Below are 12256 nucleotides of genomic sequence, written 5' to 3' on the forward strand. Positions count from 1 at the left end.
GCGAACAAAAAAGTGATATTCGAGCAAAAAAAAGGCGGGCGAACAATTGTGTTCTACATTTTTGATAGTCGAACAAAAAAATGTAGAACACACGGGTAGTCCAACAAAAATGCTGATATTCGAACAAAAATGCTGATATTCGAACAAAAATGTGTTCTACATTTTGAAAAAAAAAAAATTTGCTCGACTATGAATTTTTTGTTCGTCTATGTTTTTGAGTTTTGCTCGAATTTCTTTTTTTTCTCGCCCGTGCACCTTTTTTGCTCGAATTTCTTTCTTTCATTTTTTTGGAATTTTTTTTCCGGCATCAAGATCACACGAAAATATGAACATTTAGAAAAGACACTTCGTGATGAATGTTATTATTTAGGCGGGAAAACGATCGACAAAAATAACATTCAAAATAATATTGTTCGTGAAGAATGTGAACGTTTTTTTTTCCATGTTTTGTGAGGTAAAATTTAGCCCGATTTAGAGTTTAGCGTTTAGGGTTTGGTGCTTTGGGTTTATTCCATAAACTCAATACACCAAACCCTAAACCCTAAACTCTAAACCGTTCGTGTTAAAAACTCAATCTAAATCCTAAATCTAAACCCTAAACCCTAAATTTCTAAACCCTAATATCTAAACCCTATAAACCCTAATATCTAAACCCTAATAGTTAAAACCTCAACATACGCTCGAAAAACACGATAATTGTTATATATTAGTTCTTCGAGCGTTTTTCCCGCCAAAATAAAAACATTTATCATAAAGTGTCTTTATTAAATGTTCATATTTTCATCTCATCTATAATTTTCGTGAACAAAGTTTTTTCAAAAAACGAAAAAAAAAAGTTTTTGCTTCCCCCCGATTGGTTACTTCCCTCTTGATCCTACGAATATATATATATATATATATATATATATATATATATATATATATATATATATATATATATATATATATATATGTGTGTGTGTGTGTGTGTGTGTGTGTGTGTGTGTGTGTGTGTGTGTGTGTGTGTGTGTGTGTTTTGCACTTTTGCGTGCATGAACGAACTACAAAACTATTACATAATAAAAACTATTACATAATGTATATAATTGTATTACATAATTTGCTACCACTCTTTGAAATCTGGCCACAATATATATACAGTATACCTTTTTAAACCACGAATGATATTTATATATATATATAGCCTCTAACAAGAAACTAAAGGAAAAAGATACATCTTACAGTGGCTTTAGTAGTCAATTGTGCCAACCAATATGATTTTTACCTATGATACAAGTCATACAACCATGAAAAAGAATGAAAACGAATTAAATCAAATAAAATTTCCTTTTTCAAAGCTGAATCCAGGTAAATAACTTCATTACGATGTCTCTAAATCAACTAAAACGTAGATTTCATAATCGGATAAAGCAACACCTTCTTTGAATGAGCTACAGACCACGAATCATACCATTCAATCCGTTGTTCCAAGAAACAAATGATGCCGACATCAAACTCGATCCAAATAGACACATTTCTCCACAAGTCACGAGAATCGGGCACAAAAACATCAAATGAGATAGAGATTCAACATAGCAATCACATGAAGGACATCCAACATAGAAATATGGCCACAGTACCGAATTTTTTTTTAACGGCGGTTTTTTGGCATCAGTAGATCATTTATTTCAACGACCCTCATCATTTGCACGTATCACACACGTTCGGGCGGAAATCGAAACTCGATCGACGAATTATGAGTATCATTTAACCTTATCATAAATAATAACCTCACGAAAGTTTTATTGTCTTTAATGTCCACGAATGAACAAAATTGAATCTTTTGCCTTCGATTCCTGGCTATGTCAAATTGTATAAAAAGGGAGTGTAACTAAAGGGTATGCGCAAATCACCCGGTATCAGGTCTCGCACTCGGGGGTTTGATTATCCGAGATTTACCCTCTATGTGGGAGTCAATATGCTCGTTTATAGGGGGTTTCCTCGCTAATACAAAAAAACTTAGCTCTTTTGAATGCTACGTACGTAGGCTATCCAATCCTCTGTGTTGCTGTTAATTCTATTGGCTTGTAGTTTTTTTTTAAACCAAGTTGTCGGCATTGAATACTCACATTTGTCACTTATGTACGCGTTTTCGGGAGGAAACCCGAATCATATTGCAGGAACTCGGTCCTTAAACCATCCCGAAGGACAGGCGGACCGGGTTTGCATAGTTGCTCTCTCTGCAACATACCTCCTGTTTCGATTGTATACTATGCAGCTTATTAGGTGTTTTGTGTTTTGTTAGGTGTTATTGTGTTGATGTAGTTTTGCCTCATTCTGAGGATGTTTTTAGTTCTAGACATGCTGCAGACTCGTGATTCTTGATGTGGTCATACTTTTTTGTAACCTGGGCTAGGCTCCAACCTGGCCCAATCTCGAGTAATAAAATTTGCCTTTCCATAAAAAAATGTATCTGCTCGTTTTTAACGAATAATCACAAAAATAAACGTATGTACTTGAAACGAGTACTTAAATAACGTTTTAAAAGGGAAATTTATTTATTTAATATTAAATTATAACTCTTGTAGTACCGTTTGTTTATAATAATTTATAATAAATAAATAAAAAACTCACCAAAACTGATTCAGCTAGTTTGAAGGGAACAATTAGGATTCCACAAAGCTACTTTATTCTATTTCTCAAAAATATAAATAATTGTCACCAACAACAATGCACCCGAATTTTTAAATAGGATGGATGGATTGATTTATTCAAAGTTTACTTTAGAGATAATAAATACGGAGTATAAATCAAATTAAACAAAATATTAATTAGAATATTAATTAAATATTTAAATTTAAATATTATAACAACTGATTTTTTAAAAGTGACAGCTGCGACTATAAAAGGCCAACTATACCATCTTCTTATTTCCATAAAAATCAAAGTTCCAGAGTTTAGAGAGAGAGAGTGCATTAATTTCGTTTCTCATAATCAACAATAACAATGGCTCTCCTCAACGATTTAATCAATCTCAACCTCACAGATTCCACCAAGAAAATTATAGCAGAATATATTTGGTTAGTTTCTTTATATATAATCAATATATCCCTTTTTTTATCATAAAATTTGACTTTATTATACGTTTCACATCACATCAAGATTCTTGAATCCCTTGTTTTACGACATGATTCATGATACTTTTATTATTTTTATTATTATGTTTTTCTACATGTGTTTTAGTAGTTTGGGTCTCTTACTCTGTGTGATTAATGGGTGTTAATTAGTGGTTGTGTTGATAGTAACTAGATCTTTATCTATGTGTTTGTGATCGTTAGTCAAACATGATCTTTTGGTTTTGGTTGATCATAACAAAAAGTCAACGATTGAAATGATGCTACATACTATATGGGATGGTAAAAATATACAATCAGGATTATTAGTGATCAGGGGTTTTGCTTTTTTTTGCTTGATCATAGATCAATGTGAAATTAAAAAAATTTACTTTATGGTCAACTATGAAAAAAGTAGGCAAATTAGATTTATTTATTTTTTTATTTTTATTTTTTTTTTTTTTTTTTGAGATTCTCATGGAGGTTTGTTTGATTTAGGTCCATTTACCTCCAATCATGTTATGAATTCATCTATCATATTAAATTTATTTCATGTATCATATTAATTTAAATTCATGTATCATGTTATCATGTTATGAACACCGAGGCATTGCCTGAATGATATAAGCTTTGGATCTGAGTCCTAGTTGGCACATGTTCAAATTCATGAGAGGTTTTCTCAAGGATTCTGTTGTGGTGAATAAAGGTGTATGCCCTAAGCCACTCAGTTCTAATCCAAAGCGCACCGGGTACCCACGATGATGGTGTGCAAAGAGTTTCCACCTAACGCGTGTGTGGGTGACAAATTAGAACATTCGATGTCGAAATAATCGTTAAATAAAAAAATTAACACACCATTATGATTGATCACTAACATTCTTTTGAATCATCTTTACCTTAATCTCAATATCAATTTAGCAATTTATCAATTCATATTATTTATTAGTGCTATTCATTAAAATGAAACTATGAAGCAACCCTCAAGTTTTCATTTATTTATTTATATGGATAGAAAATAGGAAATGTTTAATAATATTTATATTTATATATACACAGGATTGGGGGATCTGGTATGGACATCCGAAGCAAAGCAAGAGTAAGAACTTTAAATTTGATCAAAATTCTCATTCTTTGTGTTTTATTCAAATAATATTAAATAAATAAAATATGATGATATGATTCTTGCTTGCTTTCATAACTTTTTTCAGACTCTTCCTGAGCCAGTGAGTGATCCCAAAAAGTTGCCTAAGTGGAACTACGATGGCTCGAGCACAGGTCAAGCCCCGGGCGAGGACAGTGAGGTCATCATCTAGTAAGTACTCGTACCGTTCATTGTTATAACACCATTTATTTTATTAATTACTAATATATTAATAATAATTGGTTCAATGATCAATAACATTTGTGATGTTGATGAATGAAACAGTCCTCAAGCTATTTTCAAGGATCCATTCAGGGGAGGAAACAACATATTGGTACATCTTAAAACTTCTAATATCCTTTTTGATTGTCACAGAATAAGATTAAAACTAACAAACTTCTAACATACTAATGTTTTAAAAAAAAAAAAAATAGGTGATTTGTGACGCGTACACCCCTGCTGGCGAGCCAATTCCCACAAACAAAAGGCATGCTGCTGCTAAAATCTTCAGTAACCCTGAAGTAGAGAAGGAAGCCCCTTGGTACGTTTTAACGATTACCATTTCGCATCTACAAATATTCGATTAATATCTAATTTCAATGCTTATATTTTTCGATTTTACGTAATAGGTTTGGGCTAGAGCAAGAATATACATTGTTGCAAAAGAATGTCAACTGGCCTTTGGGCTGGCCTCAAGGAGGGTTCCCTGGACCTCAAGTAATTAATCTCCATCTCAAAACTAATTAAAGTTTACACCTTTTTTAACCAAATTTTGTTAGAAACTTGTACTGAAAAATGTGTTTGTTTTAATGCAATTCAGGGGCCATATTACTGTGGTATTGGTGCTGATAAGGCTTTTGGACGCGATATCGTTGATGCCCACTACAAAGCCTGCCTTTATGCTGGTATTAATATCAGCGGCATTAACGGTGAAGTTATGCCAGGACAGGTAAATTTCTATTCACTTTTTAACTCTACCTGTTTCTGTTAAAAGTTTTGTAAAAACTTAACAGTTGTATTTTATGCGAAACGCAGTGGGAATTTCAAGTTGGACCGACAGTTGGTATTGCCTCTGGTGATGAATTGTGGGCTGCTCGTTACATACTTGAGGTAACTAACGAATATCCTTATTATGAAAGATCGAATTTGATCTATTTTTTGATGTTGAAACTAATGTTTCTTTTTTGACAGAGGATTACTGAGATTGCTGGAGTCGTGGTCTCATTCGACCCAAAACCTATTCCCGTGAGTCTTCTTTTAGACTTTTTTTATTTTTTTTAATTTGCACATGTAAAAGCGAACGATATTGATTTTGAATGCGTGATGTTGAACAGGGCGATTGGAATGGTGCTGGTGCTCACACAAACTACAGGTATATATTTGCAAATGTACTGATCAAAAGTCATAAAACCTTTTTAAAAAGGTAATGTTTCAAATAATCTTTATCTTACTCGTTACATAATATATATTTTAGCACGAAATCGATGAGGGAAGAGGGAGGATACGAGATCATCAAGAAAGCGATTGAAAAGTTGGGTAAGAGGCACAAGGAACACATTGCGGCTTATGGTGAAGGCAATGAACGCAGGCTCACCGGTAAACACGAGACTGCTGACATCAACACCTTCAAATGGGTACGTATCGTTTCTTTTCTATCATGAAAAATGCTACACTTAGAAAAACTTTACAAAAGAATTTGTACAAAATGATGTGACATAATACGTTGACCAATCACATGTATTCTCTCAGTTTCTTCTCTCGTGATTTAACCGTCCGTCAAATATTATAAACTAGATTTTGTAAAAGTTTTGTAACTGTAGGGTATGTTTGGTAAAACTGGTGGTAGTTGAAAGTTGTTAGCTAGTAGCTAATCTGTTAGCTGTTAGTTATTTAAATGTATTTATGTGTTTGACAGGTTAGCTTAAACTGTAAAAAAAGTTTTTTTTTTTCTTCTTCCCAGATGCTAGTTCTAATAGGTTCTAATTTTTCTCTCCGTTTAAGAGCTTTAAGCTCTTTTAACCAAACGAAGCTTTTTATTTGATGCAAATATACAGTGTACTAACTAGATTGTATATTATGTAGGGTGTTGCAAACCGTGGTGCTTCAATTCGTGTTGGAAGAGACACAGAGAAAGATGGGAAAGGTTACTTTGAGGACCGTAGGCCCGCTTCCAACATGGACCCATATGTTGTTACATCAATGATTGCCGAGACCACGATCCTGTTGTAAAACGGGTGTTGCTGATCATCAAAATGTGAAGTGTTTTGGGGGGAGATTAATATGGTTAAAAATATGGGAGTTTGAAGTGTATTTCACATATTTTTGGTTCTGTTTTTAGTTCTTACTTGTATTTTCAATATTTGGTACTAATTGAAGTTTGCTACATATTGTATGGTTAATATCTCCATCTCCCCTATTGTGTTGGTAATAACGATGATAATTCTATTGTCTAATAACAATGTCTTTTAATGTTTTGTCATACGCTCTGTTTGTTTTAATTTATTATTTTAAATTTTATTTCAGGTTTGTTGACATTGTAATTGTATTGCATTGTTCTACCCAAATTTTTTGAAGTATGGCAAACATAAAATAAGCGTAGTACAATAACCAGGAATATTAACAACCCACTGTGGCCAAAGGCCCCTTTGTTTACCCAACAATATTAAAAGATTATTACGTAATGTCTTTGTTGGCACTCCTTTTTCTACTTGGTAAGATGGTGCAAAAATTTTCAATTATATAACATTCAATTTTGTTTAGGCTTTATATAGATTTAGGTTGCGTTTCATTAGCTTTTTTTTTAACGGCAACAAAATTTTATATAAACTCTGGGAAGTAGCTAGGAAAAAATTACAAAAGCTTTACAAGCCATGAATTCCGATTGGAAATCATGTTGCTTCTATTTTGTAGCCAATTAAAGAATACATCTGAAAAAATCAAATAAAATTCTACGAGTCAAAAATGCGTTGTTGAAAACAACATCGTTATGGTGCCACCATATCAACCAAAGCAATGAAGTAATAATAACCATAATTTCGTCTTGTTGTCGTGACCCGATCTCCATGCATCAAACTAATCGAAAATACTCGACCAGGATGAGAATTTTGGTAAATCACAATCTAACCACCTGCGCGTTAGTCTCCACAAATCTGATGCAATCGAACAACATTAAAAGACATGATCCAAGTCTTCCAAATCTTGATCACAATTGGGACTTAAAAGAGATTCCAAAACCATTCCTTTCATAGAAAGATTAACACAATGTGGAAGTCTATCTCGAATCAACCACCACAAAAAGATATTAACCTTCTTAGGGAGTGATTTGAACCATAAGGTAGAAGGTTCGGACGAAGGTAACAATGCACGATCGATATGTTCCCTAGTAGCTCGAACCGAAAAACACCTGTCACTGTTTCGACTCCATTGTCAACAATCCCTACAATATGTTAAAGTAAGATTATGAATAACCGAAATGAGATCTTCAAGCTATGCTTCGTTCCTACACTCAATAGACTCACGAACCCATTCTCATCTCCAACACCCATTAACCAAACGATTTTGTATCATTTACATCTTGGTTTGACTCTATATGGAACAATCAATTGAACCGAGTACATAAAGAAAGGGTTAAAGCTACAAATTAGCTATATACTTTCTCAAATATCTCGATGTCGCCCATATACCCATTTGCGTCCCGCGAATGAAAGAAGGTTGCAAAGGTAGGATGCAGAGTTTGTAGCCAAATCCTTTGAAACCTTAAGCTAAGTATGTATCCGGATTGGTTAGGCCAACATTCCAATCGATAGTGATGCCTTTTATCCTTCTCGATATCCAATCAAACGAACACACTTGAATCTCGCTGAGTGCTACCGGTGCATTTCAACATTTTATTTGAAAGATCATATTGTTTCGATTCTTCCAAATCAAATATGAAGTACACCATGTAACCGCTTGCCATATATTTTCATCTCCACGAAGAAGCTCGTTTAGGCTAAGTCGGATGAACTTACACCGATTCCATCACTTGAACACCCGATTCCACACCTCTTCCGCATGTTTACAAAAGATAAGTGTGTGTTCTACCGATTCAAGATCATCATCACAAAGTGGACAACGAACACTATGCAAATTGATCCCTCTTTTGTCAAGTTCAATACGAATGGGTAGCCTTTTCTTTAGACCAGCCATATGAATAACTCGACCTTTTTTTGTACTAAATGATTCCGAACTGTTTTCTCCCTATTGTTTCCAAGATTAAGTATTTTTTTCATCAATTAGAGAAGATAATTTCTTTACCGTGAAACGCCTGTTTGTTGATAAATTCCATTTTCATGAGTCCCCGACATTAGGATTCAAACCCGCAGCCCTGATTAAATTTATAACTTGATCCAACTGGTCTAATGTACGTCCAGAAGGTTTTCAGCTCCACTCCCAATGAAAACTAAGGTTATTACTCGAAGGTACAGCAGCAGAAAGTTCATGTTGAACCGCATCAGTAGCAGAAGTTGAGAAAACTGTAGTCGATGGTCCCTATTGAGCAACACCAGCAGTTGTTGTTGTAGTAGAAACAGTTGCAGCATGATGAGCTGAAATGTCCCGTTCATATCGATTATAAATGTTCCATGTTAATTGATTTCGTTGCGAGGTTTTGACCTCTATATGAGACGTTTTTCAAAGACTGCATTCGATTTTTAAAACAAACCATAACCTTTAAAATATTACGACGATTATCAAATAATGATAATCTAAAATATAGCGTTTTCACACGACCATTACATAATGGTTTACAATAATATTACACAACAATATATATGTCTTCGAATGCAGTTTTTAAACAATATAATACAAGCATGCTGACTCCAACTCTTGTCCATAAATTAGCATGCAACAGCGGAAGCTCTTAGTAATCATCTGAGAATAAACATGCTTTAAACGTCAACAAAAATGTTGGTGAGTTATAGGTTTAACCTATATATTAATCAAATCGTAATAATAGACCACAAGATTTCATATTTCAATATACATCCCATACATAGAGATAAAAATCATTCATATGGTGAACACCTGGTAACCGACATTAACAAGATGCATATAAGAATATCCCCATCATTCCGGGACATCCATCGGACATGATATAAAAACTCGAAGTACTAAAGCATCCGCTACAACGGATGGGGTTTGTTGGGCCCAATAGATCTATCTTTAGGATTCGCGTCAATTAGTAGACTGGTTTACTAATTCTTAGGTTACCAAGTAAAAAGGGGCATATTCGGCTTCGATCGTTCAAACATAGAAAGTAGTTTCATGTACTTGTGTCTATTTTGTAAAACATTTATAAAGCTGCATGTATTCTCATCCCAAAAATATTAGATTTTAAAAGTGGGACTATAACTCATTTTCACAGATTTTTACTTCGTCGGGAAGTAAGACTTGGCCACTGGTCGATTCACGAACCTATAACAAATATGTACATATATATCAAAGTATGTTCAAAATATATTTACAACATTTTTAATACGTTTTAATATTTTAAGTTTATTAAGTCAGCTGTCCTCGTTAGTAACCTACAACTAGTTGTCCATAGTTAGATGTACAGAAATAAATTGATATATATTATCTTAAATCAATCAATGACCCAGTGTATACACGTCTCAGGCTAGATCACAACTCAAAGTATATATATTTTTGGAATCAACCTCCACCCTGTATAGCTAACTCAAACATTACTACATATAGAGTGTCTATGGTTATTCCAAATAATATATATATATGGGTCGATATGATATGTCAAAACATTTGCATACGTGTCTATGGTATCCCAAGATTACATAATATATTAGAATACATGTATAATACAATATAAGTTAGCTAGGATATGATTAATATAGATTTGTTACCAATTTTCACGTAGCTACAACAAGAAAAATTATCCAATCTTGTTTTACCCATAACTTCTTCGTTTTAAATCCGTTTTGCGTGATTCAAGTTGCTATGGTTTCATATTGAACTTAAGTTTATGAATATAAACAGAAAAAGTATAATTTTATAGTCAGAAATATAGGTTACAAGTCTTTTTTGTAAAGGTATTCATTTCAGTCGAAAGAACGACGTCTAGATGACCATTTTGGAAAACATACTTTCACTTTGAGTTTAACCATGATTTTTGGATATAGTTTCATGTTCATAAGTAAAATCATTTTCCCAGAAGAACAACTTTTAAATCAAAGTTTATCATAGTTTTTAATTAACTAACCCAAAACAGCCCGCGGTGTTACTACGACGGCGTATATCCGGTTTTACGGTGTTTTTCGTGTTTCAGGTTTTAAATCATTAAGTTAGCATATCATATAGATATAGAACATGTGTTTAGTTGATTTTAAAAGTCAAGTTAGAATGATTAACTTTTGTTTGCGAACAAGTTTAGAATTAACTAAACTATGTTCTAGTGATTATAAGTTTAAACCTTCGAATAAGGTAGTTTTATATATATGAATCGAATGATGTTATGAACATCATTACTATCTCATATTTTGTGGATAAACCTACTAGAAATGAAAAAAATAGATCTAGCTTCAAAGGATCCTTGGATGGCTTGAAAGTTCTTGAAGCAAAATCATGACACGAAAACAAGTTCAAGTAAGATTTCCACTCGAAATAAGATTGTTAAAGTTATAGAAATTGAATCAAAGTTTGAATATGAGTATTACCTTGTATTAGAAAGATATCTTACTGTAAATAAGAAAGATTTCTTGAGGTTGGATGATCACTCAAAGTGGATTTGCAAGATTGGAAGTAAGCTAGCAAACTTGGAAGTGTTGTTGGTGTGTTCTTGAGAAGTTGTTTTATAACTTGGTTTTGTATGGATTTATGAACTAGATTGAGCTAGATTTTGTTGAAGATGATGAAGAACACTTAGAACAAAGGAAGAACACTTGAGAGAGAGTAATTTGAATCAATAAAATTGAAATAAAAATGTGTTTGTGAGTACCCTCATTCACGTGAATTAGGGGTGTCAATATAGTCTTCATTAGTTTGTTGTTTTGTTAGATATTTCTTGCTAGATGTTAAATGATGGTTCCCACATGTGTTAGGTGACTCACAAGGGCTGCTAAGAGCTGATCATTGAAGTGTATATACCAATAGTAAATACATTTAGAAGCTGGGTATTGTACGAGTACGAATACGGGTGCATACGAGTAGAATTGTTGATGAAAATGAATGAGGATGTAATTGTAAGCATTTTTGTTAAGTAGAAGTACTTTGATAAGTGTCTTGAAGTCTTTCAAAAGTATATGAATACATATTAAAACACTACATGTATATACATTTTAACTGAGTCGTTAAGTCATCGTTAGTCGTTACATGTAAATGTTGTTTTGAAACCTTTAAGTTAACGATCTTGTTAAATGTTGTTAACCCATTGTTTATTATATCTAATGATATGTTAAATTATTATATTATCATAAAAAATATGATGAATTAATATATCTTTGTAAGACCCAAATATTTCATCGTACATATGTGTAAATAGGATGTTTGAGTTGTGGGGTTCGTTGTATATTTTTAAATTGGTGCAGAATCAAGTCTGGGCGTTTTGCGCGCCGCGCAGTCCTTTGGCGCGCCGCGTAACTGGGCTGTGACAGCTCATCTTTCTTTTAAATTAGATATTTTGAGGGCAAATTGGTAAAATCACATGGGGTCCGACTTTAAGGCTCTAGACCAGTTGGTGGAGCCTCATTTACTCCATTTTCATCTACTTCAACCTCATACATTTAATTTCTAGAGAGAGAGTTTTCTAGAGTGAGAGAACTCAAAATAAGGAAGAAGAAGGTTGAATCGGGTCTAAGTGCAAGCATTAAAGTGGTTCATCTATCCTCTAGCTACGTTTTGGTTGTAGTGGTATGCTCTAATCTTGATTTCCTTATTTAATTTTGTTAAGAGTTAAGGTTTGGGTTAATGATGAACTTAAAACCCATTTGTTAGTGATTTGGGGGTTTTTGGGGGAATTTGGGTCATGAGACTC

At 33.4% G+C, this 12256-nt stretch overlaps 1 protein-coding gene across 1 annotated transcript; it reads left to right on the forward strand.

Annotated features, from left to right (window-relative positions):
• The first annotated feature begins 2919 nt into the window (after positions 1-2919).
• LOC139857010 (glutamine synthetase nodule isozyme) lies at positions 2920-6712 on the forward strand. The gene is made up of 12 exons (XM_071845719.1): positions 2920-3059; positions 4149-4188; positions 4301-4404; positions 4519-4567; positions 4668-4774; positions 4863-4950; positions 5054-5182; positions 5269-5343; positions 5425-5478; positions 5568-5605; positions 5708-5867; positions 6316-6712. The coding sequence occupies exons 1-12, from the start codon at positions 2986-2988 to the stop codon at positions 6460-6462; spliced, it is 1065 nt and encodes a 354-aa protein (XP_071701820.1). The 5' UTR covers positions 2920-2985; the 3' UTR covers positions 6463-6712.
• The last annotated feature ends 5544 nt before the right edge of the window (positions 6713-12256 follow it).

This window comes from Rutidosis leptorrhynchoides, chromosome 7, assembly GCF_046630445.1.
Source record: "Rutidosis leptorrhynchoides isolate AG116_Rl617_1_P2 chromosome 7, CSIRO_AGI_Rlap_v1, whole genome shotgun sequence".
Classification (NCBI taxonomy): Eukaryota; Viridiplantae; Streptophyta; class Magnoliopsida; order Asterales; family Asteraceae; genus Rutidosis; species Rutidosis leptorrhynchoides.

What these genes read in the sequence shown, in the direction of transcription:
- LOC139857010 (XM_071845719.1), top strand. Translation starts at nt 2,986, where the DNA reads ATGGCTCTCCTCAACGATTTAATCAATCTCAACCTCACAGATTCCACC. An exon ending in GAGGGTTCCCTGGACCTCAA is followed by an intron (nt 4,951 to 5,053) that starts GTAATTAATCTC and finishes AATGCAATTCAG; the next exon opens with GGGCCATATTACTGTGGTAT. An exon ending in TCGACCCAAAACCTATTCCC is followed by an intron (nt 5,479 to 5,567) that starts GTGAGTCTTCTT and finishes GATGTTGAACAG; the next exon opens with GGCGATTGGAATGGTGCTGG.